At 45.7% G+C, this 24,661-nt stretch overlaps 1 protein-coding gene across 4 annotated transcripts in view; it reads right to left on the reverse strand.

Moving 5' to 3' along the window:
• The window catches only part of DOCK1 (dedicator of cytokinesis 1), a 487,728-nt gene that overhangs the window by 101,559 nt on the left and 361,508 nt on the right, over nt 1-24,661 (reverse strand). For all 4 annotated transcript variants that reach the window (XM_017858668.1, XM_017858667.1, XM_017858670.1 and 1 more), the window contains 2 exons: nt 13,679-13,757; nt 8,729-8,829 (listed from right to left, as the gene is read on the reverse strand). In XM_017858668.1, coding sequence (XP_017714157.1) covers nt 8,729-8,829; nt 13,679-13,757 — 180 coding nt within the window. The remainder of the gene's footprint in view (nt 1-8,728; nt 8,830-13,678; nt 13,758-24,661) is intronic.

The following is a 24,661-nucleotide window of genomic DNA, read 5'->3' on the forward strand; positions in this document are numbered from 1 at the left end:
ACCCCGGCTCAGTTATTTCTCTCAGGTCCCAGAATGGTTAGAATGATAATGATTCCAGGGCAATCCTAAAGTTCAGACATCCTAAAGTACAGGAGACTCAGCTGCAGTGGATTCTCCACTTGTGGTTTGGGAAATTCAGGAGTGACTTGCTGTATTTCCAGAGCTGGCACCACAATCTGGATCTGGAAGGCCAGGCGCATCCGCTCCTCCCCATCCTCTTTGCCCCTCCCCACGCCTCCCCGCTGCTCCCCACCCCTCCCCGCTGCTCCCCACCCCTCCCTGCCTCCCTGCACAATGCCTCTCCATTGGGTGGTGAAGGAGGTTGAGGGGTGAGGGAGTTCCATTCTCAGGTAGACTTTACTGTCCTGTAGGTGGAAGATGACAGTCGCTGGCAGTATTTGAGAACTGGGGGATTAGCAAGGACAGGAGAGCACATCCCTCAGGAGAGTCGGGCCTGTGGCATCAAGGTGCTAAAGATGTGGTTTTAATTGTCAAACAGGACACGGGTGCTCTAGCCTGGAGCAGAGGCAGTGAGGGAGAGTGGGGAGTTGTGAGGGAAAGGGCCGGCTGGATGTCCCTGGCAGTGAGAGGGATCTTTTCCTTGGTTTTAATAAGAAGGCAGCTTTGATGAATCTATACATGCCCCAGAGTAATCCCCAAAAAAACTCACAGCTGTCACCAGACCTCAAGAGGGCTTCCCAAGCCATTTCTTGGTTCTTCCCACAGAGGAGGAAAACAGGATAATTGAGAGTGTAGGGCTAATAAAGCTTATTGCCTGGAAGCAGAACCCCGGGCTGGTGGCAGCCCTGGGGACCATAACTAAGTTCCTCTCTAGCAATAAACAGCTGAGGGGACTGCACCAGTTGTACAGGAGAGAAGCAAAAGGACATGGCCATCCTCACCGGGAAGGAGAGTAGAGAATCCAAGTCTTCAGACTCCCACACCCACAGCACGCAGCCCCGGTACCAGGGACTTTCCATGCCTCCACAGCACGACACAGCGTCACATCTTTCAAAGTGCTTTCCTTTCACCTGATTTTGGAATCAGACTATGAGCTGAGCAAGCCGACACCTCTGTGCCCATTTTCTCAATAAGAGAGCTGAGATTCACAGTGGGGAACACACACGCCTGACTCCACCGAGCCAGGACGGCCTGGGGCTTCTCACCTGCGCCCACCCACGGCATGACTGAGCAGGAGAACTTATGCTTAGGAGGCACGCTTCCTACCACCCAGGGAGATCTGGGATCCCACATCCAGGTTGTAACTTGGACATAAAATTGTGTGAATTTGGTCCCTGTGGTCTAACCTTAGCACCTGGTTTCTTGCATCTTCACTCCAAGAAACATACCCCTGAGCAACAGCCCAGGCTTGGGGGTAAGGCCAGCCTGAGCCTGCATCTAAGCACACCGGGCAATTTACTCGACCACTCTGACCTCCGTCTCCTCATCTGTAGTGCTGGGAGAATGGTGTATGATGCTCACTCCTAGGTTTTTGTGAACAACAAGAGAGTGATGATGTCCCTGTCTTATCTGGCAGGCACTGGAGCCACGCTAGGTCCTTCCTTTAAAATCTCAGGCTGGGCATAATATTCCCCTCATGGTTGCAATGGTCATTTAGATCGATTCACTTAGTGAACATTTACTGAGCACTTGGGCCAGACACAAAGCTAATGTAGAAATATGAATATTCATGTCGGAATATTAATATTACTATAATATGGAGAACAGATAAGACCCACAAACCACAGTGGGCTATGAGCATGGTAAGAGAGACGAACATTAACAAAATAGTCACACAAGATAAACATGTATAGATACATAGACAGAGGAATTGTTTTTGCGAAGGCCAGGATCACGGCTTTGTAGGGAAAACATGGGGACTGTGAGAAAACGTAACAGTGGGCTCAGCTTGGCTCTGGCAGGAGTTCTCTAGGACAGTAATATTTGCTCTGAGATTTGAAGAAGGAGAGATGAAATCTGGACGAAGAGCATAGGGAAGAGCGTTCCGGGCAGAAGGACCAGCAGGCGCCAAGGCCCCATGGCAGGTAGGGAGTAGGTGAGTGCCTGGTGGGTGGGGCTGCAGAACACAGAGCTGGCTCCTTCTGCGGAAGAGACCGGGGGTGAGGGGGATGCACTGTGAGCAGAGGCTGCAGGAGGCAGGTGTTTTAAAGCGCCCCCCCCGCCACTTTTTTTTAAGTTTCATAAACTTTTCTGACATAGAAAATACATTTATTAACCAGCACATATATTAATATACGTGTGTGTGTATAAAGTTTTATGAAACGATGCTTAACCTTACTGCCTGCAATGAATGCTGGTATTTTTTCCTAGATTCTATTTCACTGAAAAAAGAAAAAAAAAGTCTATTGGTCATGACTAGTGTGGGTTGGACTGTGTCCCCTTTAAAGCTATGTTGAAGTCCTAAACGCTGGTATCCATGACTGTGACCTTATTCGGAAATAGTCTTTGCAGATGTACTCAAGGTAAGATGAAGTCATGCTGGAGTAGGGTGGTCTCTAGATCCAGTGACCTGTGTCCTTATAAGGAGAGGGAGATTGAGAGACACAGATACATAGGAAGACAAGGAAGGAGGCCACAGGAAGACGGGGCAGGGATTGGAGTGACACAGCCACAAGCCAAAGAACGCCGAAGACTGGGGCAGCCACTGGAAGCCAGGAGGGAGGCAGGGAACTTCCAGAAGGAACCAGTCCTGCCCACACCTTGATTTTGGACTTCTGGCCTCCGTAACTGTGAGACAATAAATTCAAGTCACCCGGTTTGTGTTCACTGTTACGGCAGATCAGCCTAGGAAACAGATGTGATGGCCCTTTAAGTGAATATTCTGACCCAATCAAAGGTTGAGACCTGCAGCTTGAAAAATGCTTTCCTAAGGAAAGAGCACAGAATGTGAAGGCCTAAGACCAAGGTGTGAGGAGCCCCCTGCCACTCGATGCTGGGGTTCAGGGGTAGGAATCTGACAAGAGAGAGGAGACACCAAAAAGCTTGGTGAAAAACTCAGGAGAGTTCTGAGAGCGAAGAAAAGCGTGTTCTGCGATGGAGGGAAAGAAGAAACCTGTTGAAGATGGCGGAGAATTATCTAGGAGGCTGAACACCCTTCCACCTGCTTGGGGGCAGCCAGGACCTGGCTGAGGTTCTAGGGGAATGCAGTGCCCAGAGCCAGCATCAGAGTGGCTGGGAGGTGGGGAAAGGAGACAAGGAGAGGGCTGAGACGGACCTAAAGGAAGCTGGAGGGAGCTGATGGCTGGGGTGAGGCATTTTTAACTTCATGGGAAAGACTGGTGGGTTCTTAAAGAGGTGAGAGGGGGTGGGACCTCAAACGGGAATCAATGAATGGGAGTAAACTTTGCCAGACACAGGTCTGATGTGACAATGCCTACCTGCCTGAGGCAGGACACACCACCACAGGTGCATGCGGGACACAGTGAGCTTTTCTGACTTGAAGTTGGCACAGGTCAGCACTTATTAAGTCTAACTCCCTGAGTCTCCTTCTAATAAGTGAATTTAATTTTGAATAATTTCAGTCTCTTGAAAAAAATTAGCACAGACACAAATTAAATTAATCATATCTCCTGTTACAATCAGGAATATACAGTTGCAGCTTCTGATTAGGTCACACTGCAAAATGGGGCTTGCATAGCATGTTTATTTCCTGTTAGTTTCCTTAAAGGTAGTATCTAGAGTTTGACTTAATCTCCTGGAGGTGCAGAGCCCAGTGTTTGGTCAGAAGGGGATATTTTGGTCCCATTGTGAAACCTCTCCTCTTAGAACACTGCAGACTTGTATAGTTACAAAAAAACAAAAACAAAAACAAAACCTCCCCAAAACTGAAAGCAGCCTAGGGACCAGGTGGGGAGGAGGTCTTTGTGGATGGCCTCTCTGCACTGAGCTGAACTTTGCCATTAAACTTTAACCTCTTGTGCTGAAACTTTAAGTGAGCACTTTATGCTTAGATATGCAGGAGGCCCAATTCATGAACCCTTTCCCTCTTCTGGTCCTGAACATAGACGCTCCTTTGCAGTCCTTCAACATACTGCCCCACACCAGGGTGCACGTGTCTTACATACCAAAATTGTCAAGCCGGCTGCTAATCAAAAGTCATCCCTTTTACATTTTGGTCATATTTCCTGAGCCCCAATAAGGTAAAAAAGTCTAGGGGGCTGGGTTGGGAGGAAGAGCTGCTGATCAGGTTTAGAATTCTGTTAACATCTCTGTCCTTCCTTGGGTGTCACTAGCACCAAGGATGTCTGAAGGTCGAGCCAGTTAAAATTTCATATTATGGACTTGATTCCTAGGGGTTATTTATTTTGTGGTACACTGGCGAATATCACACTCAATTTGGGTCTGCCATAATCAGTTCTCTGCGTGGTATGACCCATTCTTTTATTTACTCCCATGCACGTTGGGGAATGTCTTTAGAATGAAAATTCTAATTATCTCCCCAACCTCATTCATTAGGAGGCTGGAGCAGACAGGTCTCCTGATGCTGGAATTTCTATTGTTTTGAGCCACAAAGCTGTGGACCAAACAGAGGTGAGGAGCTGCAGGGCTTGGCAAGGGGGAAGGGAAGGGTAGGCTGAGGGGTTGGGGATGCTCCCTCGGATGCCTTAGGTTGGACTCACAAGCCCTAGAGTGAGAGACAGGCCCCAGATGGAGGCAGTGCTGAGCCTACTAAGTGGGTGTGTCATGGCTCCACCTTTAGACCACACGGCTTTCCCCCTAGAAACAGACAGGTGCATGCATCTTGCTCCATGGGGCTCCAAGTCAGCGCTCACTATTTGCTCAGAGCATGAGGTTGACTCCCAGACCACGAGCCCCCACGCCCTGCCCCAAGCTCCAAGCCGCCCCGGTCCTGCTGCTCCCTTACCCTTCGCCAACCCAGATCATGTCTCTGCTTATATGTAGATGGTGCCATGCCCTTTGGCATTCGATGTTCCCTGGCAAACCTCTCAGCTGCCTTCACCACCCAGCCGGGAAGCTCAAGCTGCCAGGAGGCCTATGTCTCCCACGGCTGATTCCCACAGGCCATCTCCGGGCTGCCAAGGCCCTCTGTCGCCACTCCATGTGTGCCCCACTCCATTCATTATTTTTGCTTCTCCATTTACCCCACTAGACCATGACCTTCTTCGTTATGAGGTCTGTGTCTTTGTCCCCAGCACCAGGACCATGGCCCGACTGAGCACAGAGCGGGCACTGAATCCCTTTTAACCAGACAATTTTAAATCACATTTCTAGGCACTGTATGTGCCCGAGAAAATTTAAGCACTGGGGTGGGACATCTTCACATATTTCTTATGCAGGTTTTGCTAGTTAGAAATAAAATTTGCAAACGGACTATGAAGGGCTGAAGGCTTATCAAGTGTCATGAAGACTACAACAAATAAGGCTGGCCCTCCACACGTGTGTGCCGTGCGGCCTCAAGGTCAAGGCAGCCTTATCTCAGGCTCCGGGGCTTTGTCCTGGATCTCCTGTCACCTCCACAAGGGGAGTTCTGGAGAGGCCCCTCAGACAGCACAAAGCCCCGAGGCTATCCTGCCAGGGTCTTGCAAAGACAACTTCTGAACTGCCTGGGGACTTTTCCTGGGGAAACTCCAGAGTCTCCTGTTGCTACCATTGTGACAAAGAGAATACGAAAGCCCTGAGGAGAGACCCTGGGTGACTCCTGAGGGGGCGATACCAGCTGGCTGTGTTTAATTTTCTGTGGGTTTGAAGCTTCTGAATCCACGCCACTATGTGGGAAGCAAACGTTTTCTCTAGCAACCAAAGCATTTCGAGGTTAATGTTCTTTTTCTTTTCTCTTCTTTTTTTTTTTTTCTGAGACAGAGGGTCTCACTCTGTCAGCCAGGCTGGAGTGCAGTGGTGTGATCATGGCTCATTGAAGCCCCGACCCCCTGGGCTCAAGAGATCCTCCCACTTCAGCCTCCGGAGTAGCTGGCACCACATGTGCGTGCCACCACGCCTGGCGAATTTTTGTATTTTTTTGTGGAGAAGGGTGTTGTCATGTTGTCCGGGCTGGTCTCAAACTCCTGGACTCAAGCTATCCTCCCATCTTGGCCTTCCCAAGTGCTGGGATTACAGGTATGAGCCACTGCACCGGTGTTAATGCTTGTCTTGATGTTGCCTTAGGCTCTTAACACTCACACCAACAGGAGGAAGGGCCCAGCACAGAGCTGCCCTGCTAGGGCTTGCGGGATGCTCAGCCCCAAATTGTTTTATTCTAGAATCCACTAAGAAGATGCCAGTTCTTTTGAGGCAGATTTCCAGTTTAAATTCACCTCTCTTCTCCCGCAGGCATCTCCAAGGCTAGGAGCTGCAGCGTGCTTGGCAAAGAGTGGGCTCTGAAGACAGCTGGGGCTGGGCTTGGGGTCCCAGCTTCACCCCACAGTGGGCCCTGGGCATGTGGGCAGGCGGCTCCACCTGCTGTGGCCGAGCTGTCCTTTCGCTGGATGGGACAACAAGGGGCGTGTGCTGAAGGAGGTGTGTCTGCACCTAGTGGATTCACAGCGCATTGAAGTGCATTGTGCTTCATTTGCTTAGTGTGCACTGGTCATTACCTTCTGCACTACAATTCCCAGCACGAAGACAAATCAACAACAACAGCAACAACCACAAAGCGCCATCCCTCCCTTCCCCTGGGCCCTGAGGGAGCGTGCATTCCACAAAGCAGGAGCCCGCGCCTCTGCTGAGCCAGTCTCCAGAAGATGCAGCCTGGAGAAGTCTGTCTCTTGATGCTAGAAGCCAGGATGAGCGGCAGCCACCTGTGCAGGCCCCGAGGTGGGGGGCTGCAGCTGCTGCGTGCCGCTCTGGTAGTCAAAGGCGAGCACCCACTCTGCCTACACCATTCTCAGTGCTTGGCTCTGCAAGTGCATTTCTTGTTTCTGAACAATGATCACTGTTTGCATGGATGGCTGTCAGACAGGAATCACCCAGCTGAGGAAGCCTGGAGGAAAGATGGCCAGGTGAAAGGTGATCTTTTGTTAGATAGGTGCAGACCAAAAGCTCGAAGGTTCTAAAAGCAGCCCAGGTGAAAATCGTGGGCCCTGAACTGCCTAGATTAGAATGCGGCTTTGCCACATTCTAGGTGTAGGACTGGCCAAGTGGCTCAGTCACTGTGTGTGACCTTCTTCATCTAGAAACTAGGGCAGATACGAGGGCCTAAGGAATAGTTTTGCTTTTTAATGATTATAGATGAAAAATGCACATGAAATGCTTAGAAAGTCACTGACATAAAGTGCAGGCTGAGTAAATGATTTGCTGAAATACACTCATGCTTTGCTAATGACAGGGATATGTTCTGAGAAACATGTCGCTGGGTGATTTTATCATTGTGTGAACATTGTAGAGTGAACTTAAACCGAACTACAGCCTACTACACACCTCGGCCATACGGTATAGCCTACTGTTACTAGGCTACAAACCTGTACGACATGTTTGTAAGGTACCATGTGACTATAATAAATACCACAGGGCAAATGTAACACAATGGTGAGTATTTGTGTATCTAAACAAAGAAAAGTTACAGTAAAAACACAGCATGTAGTCTGTGGTTATGTAGTGCGTGACTATAATTCTTTCTTTTCTTTTTTTTTGAAAGGGGGTCTTGCCGTGTTGCCCAGACTGGAGTGCATAGCAATTCACAGGTATGACGATGGTGCACTGCAGCCTTGACCTCCTGGGCTCAAGTGATCTTCCTGCCTCAGCCTCCCAAGTAGCTGGTATTATCATTACTGGCTGAGCACCAGAGCCCAGCTCATGACTATAATTCTTACTCTCCAGAGATAATGTGCTTTGGATTTGCCCTGAAAGTGAGATACAGACTCACAGGATATGAGAAACAGCAGCTGCCGCCTTCTGACAGTCTTTCTGGAATCTCTAACCTCAGTGAGCAGCATGGAGTTGGCCAAGCCTTAGAACGGTCGAGATATCGCAGAGGTATTTATAAAATGACAAACAGTGACTGATGACTCGGCAACACCAAAGCAATTTCAGAACTCTTCGCAAAAGGACTTATGAAAGGAACACCGACAGCAGTGAGAAATTAGTGAAACTGAGGCAGAAAGAGAGGAGCAAGACCCTCCGGGTGCCCAAACATGGGAAGGAAACCCATGCAACAGTTGTGTTTCTTGAGACTGAACCATGAGCAGTGCATGATGCAAACTGGGGTTACAGAGCGGAAGGAGCCGGCAAGGATCTCAGCCATCATGGAGCTTCGGAGATGTCCATTTACAATGATACAAGGTGCCACTTGAGTCCATTGAAAGCTCCTGCCCAGAAGAGGACAGGGGTTTTCTGCTGCCAAGAAGGAACCACCAATAACTCCCAATGAGTTGTTCAACAATCCCAACAGAGCCAAGAGCTTTCATCAGAAGCTCCTTTTGAATTGAAGAATTAAGCACTAAAGTGAACCATATGTGAAATGACATCAGAATAGTGCACAGCAAAAGGAATTATCTCCGGAAACTGAAATTCTGCATTACTCTAATAGTCTTGAATTACACTGACTTGGAACCTTCCAAGATGAGTCCTGCAATTTTAGATCTTAATTCATGGGTTAGAAAAGGCAAAACCTGATTCATGATTTAAAACCACCCTTTCATTACACCGTGATTACATCTCAATTTGTACCAAGTTGGCTTAGAAATGACATGAAAATTATGCTATTAGAGCTGGAGGCTCCTGCCTGCAGTTTCAGAGCCGGACGAGAACTTACTTGTTAAGGATTTTGGCTCTTTTGGCACTTGAAAAATTCTCCAGTTGCAGGGACTCTTGAGTAAGGAAAGCAACAGCCAGGTGAAAGTAGTTGTTCCACAGCTGAAAACCAAAAAGGAGGAGATGCTAAGTTGTTGAACAGCTTGACACAGGATCTCACAATGCTCTCAGACATTTATCATTTCCTCAGCACACACTTCTGAAAAGTTAAAAAAAACCCCACACTCACTCTAGACATGTTGCTAACCAGCCCCCCACGGTGTGGTTCAGGCCTGAGTGTGTGGGCTCGGAGGCCACAGTGCACATATTCAAATCCTGGCTCTGCCATTTACTCGGACAACTACTCTAACCTCTTTCTGCCTCAGTTTCCTCATGGATGAAATGGGAATTTCAAGAGTATCTATCTTATAGGAGTGCTCAGAAGATCAAAGAAGTAAATATATGCACAGAATTTAAGGCGGTATGGTACAAAGCATGTGTAAGCACTTCATCAGTGTTCGTTTGTTCGTTTATTTATTTATTTATTTATTTATTTATTTTGAGATGGAGTCTCCCTCTGTTGCCCAGGCTGGAATGCAGTGGCATGATCTCGGCTCACTGCAACCTCTGTCTCCTGGGTTCAAGCAATTCTCCTGCCTCAGCCTCCTGAGTAGCTGGGATTACAGGTGTGCACCACCATGCCTGGATAATTTTGTATTTTAGTAGAGATGGGGTTTCACCACGTTGGCCAGGCTGGTCTCGAACTCCTGACCTCAAGTGATCCACCTCCCTCAGCCTCTCAAAGTGCTGGGATTACAAGTGTTAGCCACCATGCCGGGCCAATGTTAGCTTTGATTAAGGTAATTATGAAGCTCTTCAGTTAAGAATAGTACAGATTTCCAAAACTTAGGACTCTACTAAACCCCCAAATCACACATACACTAGACAAGGAAAACAAATGTAAAAAGATCAAACATTTCGTGTTTCAATAAACCCATATTTCAAGAGTTTAGGGACTACATATGTGTGGTTTAAAAGACAATGGCCTTTAGAAGAAAGTTGTGGGTCTCAGTTTTCTCATTTACAAACCAGGGATAATATTTATTATATCAAAGGAGATAGCTGCAAAGAGTTCTATAAAAATAAAGTGTGAACATTATATTGACCCTATTTTTATTGACCTGAGAAGTAAGTGGAAATTTAAGAGCATTTGTAGGATTTGAGAAAAGTCTGTTGGGTTTGCATTTATCCAACACTTCCCACGAATGGCACACTTTCTATAGTCATACACCAGCTCATTTGATTACCACAGAATAACCAAGTAGGTGCGGTCATCTCCATTGCAGAGCTGAGATTTAGAGACCAGCCCAAAGCTACAGGAAACACATGAAGCAGAATGGGGGTCTGAGCCCGGGACCCCCAATCTCAGAGCCCACAATGGGGCTCTCTTTTTTTAGCCCCCTTTATAAAGAAAGGGGAGCACCAGTCAATAAAATGCAAGTAATTCCTTTTGTTTTTGGGACTCCCACCGATTTCAGCCTTGCCACAGCACCGGCAGGAATCACTGGCTGCAGCCACCAGTATTCTGAGAATCATGGTCAGGGGCTCAGCCAGAATAGGACCCATGCCTGCAAGGACACAGAACAGATCTTAATTCCTACCTGCTCCCTTTAACAACAACAACAACAGCAACAGTAACAACAACAACAGCAACAGTAACAACAACAACAACAACAACAAAACACGAATGCTTCTTTTTACATGACAGCTTCACCAACTCCTAATTCGTTCTTTTCCTATATAGGACCAGGACTGCCTTTGAGGCAGAGCACTCATGGCAGTGGTGGTGGTGTTTAAATTAAGATCTGTTCTGGGTACGTGCAGACACGGGTCCTGTTCTAGATGGGCCTCTGACTGTGACTGTCAGAATGCAGCTGACAGCAGGCAGCAATTCCTGCTAAACCCTCCTCAAACAATAAATACGTGTGTCACACCTGCCAAGGGGCAAAACTCGATGTGGGCCCTGAAGCACATGGCTTGCAAGGTGTTTGGGCTCACAGTGAGAGTCCAAGGGGCCATCCTCATGAAACAGGAAGAAAGCCAGGGAGAACCAGCATGCCGAGAAACAGGCTCCCCCACCAGAGCAGCCACAACCACAACACACAGGAATCTACCCAGCAAGCCACGCGTGAGACCTGACCTAGAAAAAACTAGAAAAATGGCACGACAAATACCTAAATAGGGGAAAAAAATACTGCAAAGTATTCCCTCAAATACTATAAACTTCCCCCAAATGTATTTATCAATTCAATGGGATTCCAGCTAAAATCCAAGTGGTATGTTTTTAAAAGAGAAACTCAGCCATCTGATTTTAAACTCTGAATGGAACAGGACATGCACAAAAACAGCCAAGATAATTCTGCAGTAGAAAACAAGTGGAAGATGGGTCGCGGTGGCTTACGCCTGTAGTCCCAGCACTTTGGCGGGCGGATCACGAGGTCAGGAGATCAAGACCATCCTGGCTAGCATGGTGAAACCCTGTCTCTACTAAAAAATACAAAAAATTAGCCAGGCGTGGTGGGGGGCGCCTGTAGTCCCAGCTACTCAGGAGGCTGAGGCAGGAGAATGGCGTGAACCCGGGAGGCAGAGCTTGCAGTGAACCGAGATCGCACCACTGCACTCCAGCCTAGGAGACAGAGCAAGACTTCGTCTCAAAAAAACAAACAAACAAACAAAAAAACGAGTGGAAAAGTAGTGACTCTGCTAGCTGGGCACAAAGGTAAAAGGATTAAGCCTCTATGATATTAATACAAAAAATGGAATTTATACACACACACATTTATAATTATATTATAATTTCAAATCATTGGAGAAAGGGTCATCTATTCATGACATGATGTAGTAAGTTACATCCTTACCCCTATACTAACTACAGAAATCCCAAATGGATTAAAACCTGAAAGGTAAAACAAACACAAAACCACAGAATCACAAAGGTATTAGCAGGTTCTAACTAATACAAAATAGTAACATTTAGAAGTATATAATATTAAGGCAAGGAGAGATTTGCCAAGTAAAACATAAAACCAGACAGCTGTAAAAGAAATACGGATTTTCTACAGATTTCACTGTAGAAAAATGAAATATTTCTATACAATAAGCCTAAAACCATGCCTGGCCTATATCAAGAATTCCAACTTATAAAAAAGGAAGACAGTCAAATACAAACATGAGCAGAAGAAATGATCAGAGAGTTCACAGCAGAAACCCACATGGCTGCTAAGTATTCTTAGCCTAAATAATCATCAGAAAAATGCCAATAAAAACATAAATCAATCATTTTAAAGAAATCATTGTTGAAGAAGATTCTAGATAGAAAGTGGCTGCTCTCAAACAAGGTTGGTGGCATGGCAAATTGCTAAAATCATGTCAGGAAGGAAACTGCTCATTTTCCATCAAACTTAAAATGTTGTATCATTTGGCCTAGAGATCAATGTATTCCACAGCAATGCGTGCACTAAGAGGCACATGTATCGCGGCCTTCACGGTAGCACAGCTTGTGATTGTAAAGAGCTGGAAACGGCCTCTAGGTTATCAGTGCAGAAATGGCTGAATAAATGTTGGTACATTCACATCGTGACTAAATGTTGGTACATTCACATTGTGAATAAATGTTGGTACATTCACATCGTGGAATATGACAGAGCTGAAAAACACAGCGTATGATCCAGTTCATGTTAAAGGCCAAAAGAGAACACACACAGGCCCATATAAATGCTGAAAGCGTGACAAAGAATTCAGAACAATGAGTTAAAAGTTACTCCTGCAGAGGAGCAGTGAGAGGCAGCAAAGGGGTAGGAAGGAATGTTACCTATTTTACCTGCTAAACTGATATTCAGCACATATACATTGTGTCAGGAGAAAGTATGTTATTATGACATATGAAAACAAGCATTCGGCAGAGAAAATGTTAAAAAAAAATTACAAACAAGTAACATGTTTAGAAATATGGCACCCGATATATTATTATCTAATTATGTCCTATAATGCCAATACAATAAAAATTTAAAATTAAAAAATTTAAAAATAAGGGCAATGCAAATGGAAAAGCAGGTGGCTATATAATTTTTGCTATTGGGTAACTTATTTTGGGGTTGGATCACCGAATGGGTAAACAAAAATTCTTCGGGTTCCTTTTGAGAGAGTGAACCATGTTGCCCAGGAAATAAACATGCCATTTGTATCTGCATGCCTTTCAAAAATTTGTAAACTATACTAAAATAACAACTAAGTAATAATAATGGCTGATAAAATCATTATGAGCAGAAACACATCAAGAGTACAATGGAAGTGAGAGCCACACATTTTGGATGCACAGTAAGAAATCAGGCCAGGCAAAAATCAATCCCCACAGCATGCACGCACACACACACACAAACACACACATTCCCTCTCTCACACTGCATGCACCAAAGGAGCATTTCCGATGGACCATGGGGTCTCGGGGGCAGGGTCTCTGGCCTGGTAAAAGCCACTGCTAGTAGCACAAGGCCAAGAGAGGATATGGGGGGAACACAGAGTTATAAAAGCAAGCTGAGCTCGAGGTGCAGACCCACGTCTCCTCCTCTGCTGATCCTCCCTCCACAGTAAGATGAGCTGAGACAATTTTGGCAGCTACACACACTGGGACTCGGTGGCCTCCCTGCTTGGAGAGTTCCTCCTTGTCACTCTGATTCAATAGCTTCTCTCTGAAACAACTCTATCTCCTTCCTTGCTAAATTAAGCAAATACTCCAAAGGCATAATTTTCACTCCTCAGGTTCCAATAGTACATACTATAAATTCCATTTCCGCATCTTGGATGGGAGACCAATTAAGTTCAAGGATTAGAAATACTGTAGGATATTGGCTCAGACCAGCAATTTGTTCCAACATGATTTCTCCACAAAGGTCGTGTCTACCTCTTCTCTTACCTGTAGCTCAAAGTTGGCTTGATCCAGAAATTTTTTGTTCAGCATATCTGCATACTGATTAATTGCTCGCAGGAAGACTCTGAAAGATCAAGAGAAAATTACATAATTATACACTTATGCTCTGGCACTTCGGTAGGTTTGGCATTTCAATTAGATACAATCCCAGACTGTCTGGAATGTGAACTCTCCAAGTCTTGCACAAAGCTGTGAGGTTTTGCCAATGAAAAGACCACAGAATTATATGCAGATGTTCTCCAAATTAATCAAGGAAATTAGCACATGCAGGATGAAAGAAATAGACCAAAATAACAGCTTCTGAAAGTAACATTTGAAAAGTATCACTTAAAAAAAATCTAATTTAAAAAAAGAAAAAAAAAGGTGCAAATTAAATCTTTTTCTCAAGTTGCCATGTCTTAATGTTCTATGATTCCATTGATCTTTGCTTAGCTGGCTTTTTCAAGTTACCCATTTGAAAGCACTCTTCGCAAGGGACTATCAGGCTTGGAAGAGGTTGCTGCAATATCTCTAGGCTTGGAAGCATCGCTTACGACTTCAGTATCACTGGCCTACTTTCCACATGCTAATTTTGACCACTATTTTACTACAGAAAAAGTTAAAAGCTTTAATAGACATGAAAGTGATTTGACAAGAATTTCATCAGGAATTTTAATTTCTTGATTCATTGATAATGTATAATTTTAACACTCTATAATACCATGACTTTACATACTTTTTATAATAAAATATACAATTTGGACGATCACACATGACTCTAGAATATTGTCTCTCACATTCTTGTTCATTCAATAGATTTGTTTTATAAACCTTGAAAGTGTTGACAATACTAAAGCTTCGTCCACTACTTTTTAAATGGCCCTTATCCCTTTGCACAAAGGCAGGATGTAAGAGGAATTAGCATTAGGTCACAGATAATAAACTTAATTCCACTTTCTCTATTTAGAAGCAGGGAACAGCCAGAGTAGAAGGGAAATGCAGGTTACTTACTAGTAACTGCTGTCCTCTGACAGCGTTATCTCTTCAGCTAAGTGCTCCTGGAGAAGCTCCCCATGCCCTGGCCATGCCACAGCTGCTAAAAGGCAGTGAGTCAGGGAGGAGGGAAGAAGAAATTCACCACCTGGGGTTTTAAGGAGGTCTCCATCACCACCTTCCACCACCATCTCCCGCCTATCACCCGCGGTCACTGCAGATTCTCTCACACTCACACCGCCTGCCGCTCTGAGAAAGGGATTCGCAGACATTATTTCATCAAGAAACCTATCAGCTGGATCTGGGACCAAAACAGCTATGATAAAGGGCCCGTCACGGAGTTTGTTCTTTTGGTCACTAAAGAAACTGCAGGCGGAGTTATTTGACTTCTTCCCTGGGGACATTAAAATATAACCAGAAAGGAGGAATGAGTGTTTTTAAGTGACTATTAATGGAGGGATGCAGGCATTGTTGCCTTCTCCATTAACCAAGAGCACGGGTTGGGCAGCAGCATTCCTCAGCCGCAGGGTATGCCCGGTTAAATTTGAAAAATAGCTCTTATTGCTGAATTCTGTAATTGACTGGAAAAAAGAAAAGCTGAACACAGAACATTTAGGGCATCCTGACAAATTAATAAAGGATCCAGGACAAAAGTTGCAAAATTCAGGACATGCTTTGTCTATAGTAGATGTCTGGCAACTCCAATCAGCCACCAGTCTTGGGCTGGGGTCTGTCCTGTCACCTTCAGCCTCTGGAAGTACAGGGTATGAGCTAGAGAGATGGTCTAAGTAACCCACCTGACCTTGGTAACTGTGTTGAGAGAGCCTCTGGGGATGTACACGCAGCAACCCCAGGGATCACGGAAGAGCCCCCAAGTGTCAGTGGAATACAACACCTTCTTGTCATTACAGGGTGGGCTGTGCCATGATGCATAAGGACATGGGGCTTCTGACCACTCACACAGACTTTTTTTCACTTAATTTTTTCCTTCAGCTTTAGAACGCTGCTATTCGCAGAGTACCCCAGGGTCCTCACGGGCTTTAAGAAGACACTCTTTCCAGCCCTCTATGACAATAATGACAAGTTTACTAAAACACACATTATTATTATAGGGTAATTATTTTGCCTCAAGATAGCACCCAAACAGTTGCAATATGCTGCTTCTAATTAAGCTCTGGGACAATTGCAGCTAGTTAAATAAAGACAGTTCTCAAAATGACTTTTAAAAAAAATGCGTCGGCCGGACACGGTAGCTTATGCCTGTAATCCCAGCACTTTGGGAGGCCAAGGCAGGCAGATCACAAGGTCCAGGAGATCGAGAACCATCCTACCCAACAAGTGATAACGCCCTGTCTCTACTAAAATACAAAAAGTACCGGGTGGTGGTGGCGGCGCCTCTGTAGTCCCAGCTACTCGGAGGTTGAGCAGGAGAATGGCATGAACCTGGGAGGTTGGAGCTTGCAGTGAGCCGAGATGGCGCCTACTGGCCCACTCCAGCCTGTGCGACAGAGCGAGACCTTCCCGTCTCAAAAAAAAAAAAACAAAAAAAAAAAAAAAAAAAATATATATATTATATGGTATGCTATAAGGCACACACCCACAAGGCACACATCATACTCCCCGCCTTACCACACACACACCTACACCACACACACACATCATGCTAAAGTAATGTGAAGGCTGACAAAACCTTTTAAGAAACAGACACACTGAGAAAGTGCAGGGCTGAGAGGCAGATTCTGTAGAGGTCCAGATTCCCGGATAGGAATTTTTAAATGCCGGAACAAAACCAACGTGGAAATTCAAGAGCATGAAGAAAAACTTCTGAAGGAAAGAGTCAAAATAAAACCATAATCAGTGCAGTAAAACAACAGATCACGATGTCTTGGCTCACCGCGTCAAGGGCCTGTGGTCACTTGCACAGAAACTTCCAGGACACGCTATAAATGAATATGCTACACCCCACAACGTGATGGGACGGAAACACAGCTAGCGCCTCAGCCAGTCACGCTAACGAGGCAAGCGAGAAAACAAAACCAGAGACTAACTTTTTGGTAAGAAAATCTATTAGCCTGCGTGTGGTGTGGGGAGCCAAGGTGGGCAGACATCTGAGGTCAGGAGTTCAAGACGGCAGCCTGGCCAACATGGTGAACTCCTGTCTCTACCTAAAAAAAAAAAAAAAAAAAAAAAAAAAAAAAAAAAAAAAAAAATTACAGGCTGGGCGTGGTGGCTCATGCCTGTAATCCCAGCACTTTGGGACCAAGGCCAAGGCAGGCAGATCATGAGGTCAGGAGATCGAGACCATCCTGGCTAACATAGTGAAACCCCGTTTCTACTAAAAAATACAAAAAAATTTGCCAGCATTGTGGTGGGCACCTGTAGTCCCAGCTACTTGGGAGGCTGCAGCAGGAGAATGGCATGAACCTGGGAGGCAGAGCTTGCAGTGAGCTGAAACTGTGCCACTGCACTCCAGCCTGGGCGACACAGTGAGACTCCGTCTAAAAAAAAAAAAAAAGAAATACAAAAACTAGCTGGGCGTGGTGGTGTGCACCTGTAATCCCAGCTACTCAGGAGGCTGAGGCAGGAGAATCACTGGAACCCAGGAGGCAGAGGCTGCAGTGAGCTGAGACTGTGCCACTGCACTCCAGCCTGGGTGACAGAGCAAGATTCCATCTCAAAAAACAAACAAACAAACAAAAAACTATTAGTTACTGTAATTCATAAGTTATCTCTAATAAATGTGAAAGTAGGGAAAATAAATAAGAAAATCAAATGAGAAGCTTTTGCATACAAATCCGCTTTCTGTTACAGAGGAATATGAGAAGGATCGCAGGCTAAGCCAAGTGTTTGGATGGGAGGATGCCTTGCCAAACTAAATGAAGGGCTCTACACAGTGCAGGATCATAGCCCTTTGTCCAGCAGGCAATCCTAGGGCGTGCGGGGTATGACTGTGCCTGACTCTGCATCCTGACGACTCTACCTGTGCTGGACACTGCTGGAGTTGGGTTTAGGTAAGAGAAGCCCTCCAGATTGTGAGTAAAGCATAGGTATTTCGAAGGCAGTGGCCACATCTGCTTGTTCACCCAAGTGTCCTCAGTGCTGAGTCAGCATTTGGTGCACAGTATATGCTCACTAGGTAACTGACACAGAAAAGAATGAATAAGTGGATGGAAGAATAAGTGAATGAATGAATGGATGAAGGAGCTGACTCAGAAGGCCAGGGTCTGGCCCAAATGGGAGCCTCAGTATTTGGTAGGCTAGAGTATTTGGTTGCCTCTGGCTCTTCTTGAGTCCTTGCAGAAAACCAGGTAGGTTTTCTGTGGTGGGATTCAGCTCTCTTCAGGTTCTTCTTATGCAAACTTCTCATTAGGGATTCTACCAGAAATGCCAGAAACTCAGGGGGAAGGGATCAAATACCTTGTGAACCACACAAGTTATGTCTTATTCTGAGCCAGGAGAATTACGTAATTTCTAAAAAAAAAAAAAAAAAAAAAAAAAAATGCTGTGAGAATTAAATGCTTTCAGGAATGCTGTCCTAAAAATGGTCAAAATCTATGGAAGGATTATTTGTAATCTAAAATTCAGGAGATAAAACCAAACATACAAATAAATAATCCCGAAAGAATCACAGGGAAATTATGTCAACCTAAAAAGGTTCAAAAAGCTATAAGGTCTAGAAGCCTGTGAATTTTCTTTTTAATGGCTCAATGGAGAGAAATGTTATCTCTTCTTGGTAATTGATTCCTGTCTCCAGGAAGCCAGAGGCATCATCTTTATCAAACTTGTCATAACATTATCCACTTAAAAAAATGTGAGGCCACTAGGAAAGGGAGATGGGTTCACTCCCAAGCCAATGCAATTAAAACAACAACAAACCAGGAAGCTTTCCTGACTTCTTTCTCTGCTATCCTGGACGTTTAACTCCATTAGAAACAAAAACTACTAATTCTTGACAGTGTCAAACATGAGTTTAATTGCAGCCTACACATACACACATTTGTAAAATTAAAGTCTTAATTCAAGCATATCTATCTATCGATGTCTTCATGTCCATTTAAACATGGAGCTACCTGACCTTCAGAAAGTTGTTCAACACCATCAAGAAATGAGAAGTATGTGAGGGAACAGACATGTTAATTCGTTCAATTTAATCATTCCACAATGAATGCATGTATCATAACATCCACTGCATACCATACACATACACAATTATTATCTGTCAATTGAAAATAGGATTAAAAAATGTCAAAACAAAAAAGGTTGCTGAAGTTTTCGAGATCCTCATATTCTCCACCAACAAATGAAAGCGCTCAACCACAGTGCCTCTAAGCTCCGTGGAACTTTGAACCTACAGGTTTTGTTTTTTGACTTTTTAGATTAAGGGTAAGGAAGAGGCATCACCACATGATACAAAGTTATTTGAACACTGATATGATTCTCCCTTGACACCTTACAGAATGTTAAGTCGCATTTAGTAAAAGAGAAAGACAAGCCCTGTGAATTCTGCAGTTCTGTGCGTCTTTGGGAGACAGGCTGGTGTGGCTGGCGAGGCTCTGCCTGCAGGAGGCACCTGCCGAGGTCCGAGCCTCTCGGAAGCACAAACGTTCTAGAGGAGGTCCCGCCAGCCTTGCTTTTGTTCTTGGACAAAAGGGGCGGGTGGACGCAGTCCGTGGACTCCCGCAGGAGACCATCCCCCAAAGCTGCCTATTTGGAAAGCCATGCGCCAGTAATAAAAGTAGCACAGTCCTAAATAATTATGTGTTAACTGAGTAGAGGGGAACTTAGCAAGTGCAAAGCAATCAGGAACCAATTTAACTATTCCAGGCTCCTGGCACAATTATAGGCCCTTGATTATGACAGAGCTTCAGGCCCTTCTAGCACCCCTGTTACCCAGTGTTTGCTGCCAATAAAACAGGAAGATGAGGAGCCTCATTACTACAGAGGGAGAATGTGGAGAAAGGCATGGAACTTCCAGTGGTTACACAGCCCCATTTCATCACAGTGTGAAGCTGTGGGGGTTTTAAAATACCTTCCCTAAACTTACTTTACGTTACATAATTAGCTTGTACACTTCAATAAGAGGGCATTTAAATACCTCCGGCATGAAAACAGGCTGCTTTGGGGGTGGAGACGATGTGTCTTTTAACACAATGTTTTACCCAAAATGGGTGGGAAAAAAAGGAAACAAATTAAAAGCGACACATTCCTCCATCCCTGCAGAAAAATGAGTCTAGCAATAGTAGCTGGGAATTTGCCTTCAAATGATTTCTGCATAATTCAGGGATGCTGGGAAGAGGCAAGTTAAGGTGAAGTGGTGACAGAGATGCAGAGAATGTCACTTCAGTTCCATGGGAAGGAGAGAGAATGAATGCTTCATCTCAGCCGGTCTGTCTCCTGGCACCTCCCCGCACGTGGCAGGGTGGCTCCTTCATCCCGGTGGTGACTCACATGGCCAGTGACTTCCTACCTGGGGACCTTGATGGGGAAATGAAAACCACAGGTATGGAAAGAAGTGACTTCCAGGAAAGACCCCCAGTATCACAAGAGCAAAGTAATGCAAAGCTGGGGGCCTGGGTGGGACCTGCCTCGTGTCTTTGGGATTTGGGAAACGGTGGGAAGACCAATGTCACTAGAAAGTTTTGGGAATGAGGTGAGAGGGATCCACTGGGCCAGACTGTGAGAGACAGGGATGTGGGGCTCCGGAGTCTGCATATTTATTTGCTTGTGGGCAACGGGGTGGAGAGGGCGGGAGGCTGAGGATTTTAAAGCGAGGAAGAGACCTCTGGGGTCAGGAGCAGGAAAGCCAAAAGATTTCATTGCTATTACTTCCTGTCTGCACTACAGTGAGTTTCTTTTTTCCAAGATTTCCTTTCTTTTCTTTTTCATATCGATAAAAGCTTAAACATCCATCAAACTCTTCACTGAAACCTAAATTGCCCCAGACCTTTCTGCTGGTCAGCCCTGCTAGGCACAGGCGTGGGCTACGATGCCGACAAGAACACAGAGGATTCCCAGGGCGCGTCTACTCTAGCCTTAGGCCGTGTCATCCCCACTTGGGTCTCCATGAGCCCAGATTACCGGGCCTTTGTCTAAAACAGAGTGACATGCTGTATGCATACCATCCCAGTTTCCACCAAAACAGTATTCCTGGCCAAGGAATTGTCATGGGCCAAAGGTAAGAAATCCTGAAAGTAGTCAGTTCCCAGCCACCGGGTCCTCCATCCTCTCCCAAACGACCACCTCTAGTTTCTGCTGCTTTGCTGCTAAGCATGTGGTGAGCACCCACTAAGTTCCAGACACTGTCATTGCTTTCACATAGATCATGCGATTTAATGCTCACAAGTCTTCCGGGGTATGTATCACCCAATATTTTACATATGAGGAAAAGGAGACTTTTGGATGCACATGCCACATCGTGTATACCACCCATTTATCTGTTGATGGACACTTGAGTACTCCTAGCTTCTGGCAACTATGAATAATGTTGCTATGAACATTGGTGTACAAATATCTCTTCAAGTCCTTATGTTCAATTACTTTGGATATAGACTGAGAAATAAAAATAAAATCCTAAGTTTCCCAAAGGACTGAACAGACCCCTTCTTGGCCAAAGGGACCCCAGAGAAGCCTTAAAAACTGAATCCAGGCTGGGCGCCGTGGCTCGTGCCTGTAATCCCAGCACTTTAGGAGGCCAAGGTGGGTGGATCACCAGAGGTCAGGAGTTCAAACTAGACTGGCCATCTCTACTAAAAATACAAAAAGTAGCTGGGTGTTGTGGCAGGCGTCTGTAATCCCAACTACTCGGGAGGCTGAGGTAGGAGAATCGCTTGAACCTGGGAGGCGGAGGTTGCAGTGAGCCAGATGGTGCCATTGCACTCCAGCCTGGCAACAAGGGCGAGACTCCATCTAAAAACAACAACAACAACAACAACAACAACAACAACAACAACAACAAAAACTGAGTCAGGCCATGACCATGATGGGATGAATTCTCTCCTAAGGAGGAAGCAGAAACTGGCTCTAGAAAACAAGAAGCAGACAACTCATTCCTATATCACCTTTAGCCACCTGTCTGAGCCACGACTGGACTCCCCTCCCTCTTTGCAGTTTCCACGTGACAGCTTGCCAGTTTCACACTGCATGCCCTCCTGCTGAGAGGCCACCAACTGCAGGGTGGCTCTGGCCCGTCTAAGGAGGATGTGCAGTGAGGGTTTTCGTGGCCTCTGTTTGGCCTTTTGACATCAGAGGGCCAAAACCTCCACCCTCAGGTCATCCTAATGCTGGTAGTTTTTTGACCATGGGACCCACAAAGACAAAGAGGCATGGCTCAATCGCACATGTGTGTATTTCTCCTTCATTAATATTCATGACTTCTTCTACAGCTTATTGAGCATGTATACTTAGCCAACCCACTCAGCATAAATTCCTGTCTCATTCCTCCTCCCTGGAAGCGCTTGCTCTTGGCAGAAGCTGGAGGCCACGCTTCCTAGTCTGCGGAATGGCTGGCCTGCAGGCTGCAACCCTTTATGAGAAATAAAGCTCTGTGTTCCCAATTTATGAACCTCATGATTCTTCAGGTGACGATACCCAGAAGTGGAACTGCCAGATCATCTGGTAATTCTATTTTAAAGTTTGAGAGGAACCATCCTACTAGTTTCCATAGTGGGTGTGCTGTTTTGCATTCCCAGCAACAGTACACAAGGGTTCCAATTTCTCCACACCCTCATCCACACTTGTTATTTCCCTCTTTTTTTTCTGACGTAGCCATCTTAATGGGCGGGAGGTGGTTTAAAAAAAGTTTTATTAGAACACAGCAAGACTCTTTTACTAGGGATGACCCAGCCATGTCCCCAGTCCACCAGCAGTGCTGAGTAGGTGCCTGTGTTGGTCCTTTATAGAAAATTTTGCCAAGGTCTGAAAAGTTGTGATTTAGTTCTGATACATCCGCTCTACAAATTTTGAAGAGTTCTCCACCTACTTTCTTTTGGTGGGGAGTCGGAGAGTTCACACCTGTTTCTAGGTCATCAAAAAATAAAACTCGTTGATCAAAAAGACCTTAAAATGCTCCCTCCAAAGCTTAGAGACAATGAGCCACTATGAGCCCTAACGTGGAGTGAGCAAATGTTGGGAGGAACCAGTGTGGAAATCAAGGTAGGCAGGTTCCCTCAACTTGCACCTCCAGAGCATCAAACCCATCCTCACTAACAGTCGAATTTCAGGATTATGTTTTAAATCTCAAAGGTCACCCACTCTCCCTCCACTCTCCCCTACTTGGTCCTTCTTATTCGCCTCTACCTCCTCCCAATCCTGCCCGGTCCACCTGTTTCAACTTCACAAAATAAGTGTTGACGGATTTAGCAGCAGCTTGGGTAATGAAAAAAACACCTCCAAGACAAACACATCAGAAATGCCCATCAGCGAACATCAGGAAGTGAGACGTCTCTACGGCTGGGGGAGGCCGCGAGAGAGGGCAAAGCCTGACTGTAAGACTCCGTCCTGGCAAATGAAGAAGGGTCCTGGGTTGCCCCAGAGTCCCCACCCCAGCACCCCATGTCTGCTGACTCCAGAATCCTCATCCCAGCACCCCAGTGTCTGCTCACCCTAGATAACTCTGCCCCAGCACCCCAGTGCCCACTCGCCCCAGAGACCCTGCCCCAGCACCCCAGAGACTGTGCCCTAGCACCACAGTGTCTGCTCACCCCAGAGACCTCTGCCCCAGCACCCCAGTGCCTGCTCACCCCAGAGACCTCTGCCTCGGCACCCCAGTGTCCATCCCTCAGGCCTCCTCTCCCAGGCTCCTCCTGTTGTCCTGTGATCACTAATTGGATGAGTGAAGGACAGCCATGGATGGGCAGAGGAAGCAGGGAGATCACGCCACTGCACTCCAGCCCGGGCGACAGAGCGAGACTCCGTCTCAAAAAAAAAAAAAAAAAAAAAAAAGGTAATTAAGGTTAAACAAGATCATTGAGATAGGGCCTATCCCATCTGACTGGTGTCTTTATAGCAAGAAGAGATTAGGACACAGACACACAGAGGAGAGTCCATCTGAGGACGCGGGGGGAGGACAACCCTCTAGCAGCCAAGGAGAGCAGCCTCAGAATGAAACCAACAGATCTCACACTTGATCTTGGACGTCAGACTCCACAACTGTGTGAAAAGAAGTTTCTGTTGTTCAAGCCCCGCTACCCAATCCTGAAATTGGGTCAAATAATAACTAGAAAGAGCAGGAGCCTCAAGTTCATAAGTGATCTATAAGTAACAGGTCATGTTGATTCATGTCCTGTCACTTAGAGGCTGTGCAACCTTCCTCAAGTTAATAACATCTCTGAACTCTTTTTCCTTATGGAGGTCTTGAGAAGAAGGAGATTAGAAGCCTCAGCGTCTATAGAGAGCCTGGGTCCTACCAGCTGTTCAATAATTGGTAGCTACCGTTGAGAGCATGGTAAAGATACAGAAGATGGCGGCTTCTGTCATCCTCTTTGCTGTGTGTTTCGAACGAGGTCTCTGAAGGATCTTCTCAGCTTGCAGTGGGCAAAGGAGAATTGAGGAGATTAATGTCCATGATAGCCCGGCTGCTGTCAAAGCTCTTAGGAAAAGAGAAAGTCTTGTAGCTGAGAGCTTTCAGCTCCTTGATTTTATAGTGGCTCAGAATTATTATCATTCAATTATTGAGCACGTCGGACTTTTCTCAACTGTCACTGTCCATGTAATATTTCTAACTCTTTTCCTTATTATCGTATTTGTTATAGTGATCTATGATTAAGGATCTTTGATGTCACTTTTTTTTTCAGACAGAGTTTCACTCTTGTCACCCAGGCTGGAGTGCAATGGAGCGATCTTGGCTCACTACAACCTCTGTCTCCCAGGTTCAAGAGGGTCTCCTGCCTCAGCCTCCCCAGTAGCTGGGATTACAGGTGTGCACCATCACACCTGGCTAATTTTTGTATTTTTAGTAGAGACGAGATTTCACCATGTTGCTCAGGCTGGTCTCGAACT

Source organism: Rhinopithecus bieti, unplaced genomic scaffold (genome assembly GCF_001698545.2).
Source record: "Rhinopithecus bieti isolate Rb0 unplaced genomic scaffold, ASM169854v2 scaffold_42745, whole genome shotgun sequence".
Classification (NCBI taxonomy): domain Eukaryota; kingdom Metazoa; phylum Chordata; class Mammalia; order Primates; family Cercopithecidae; genus Rhinopithecus; species Rhinopithecus bieti.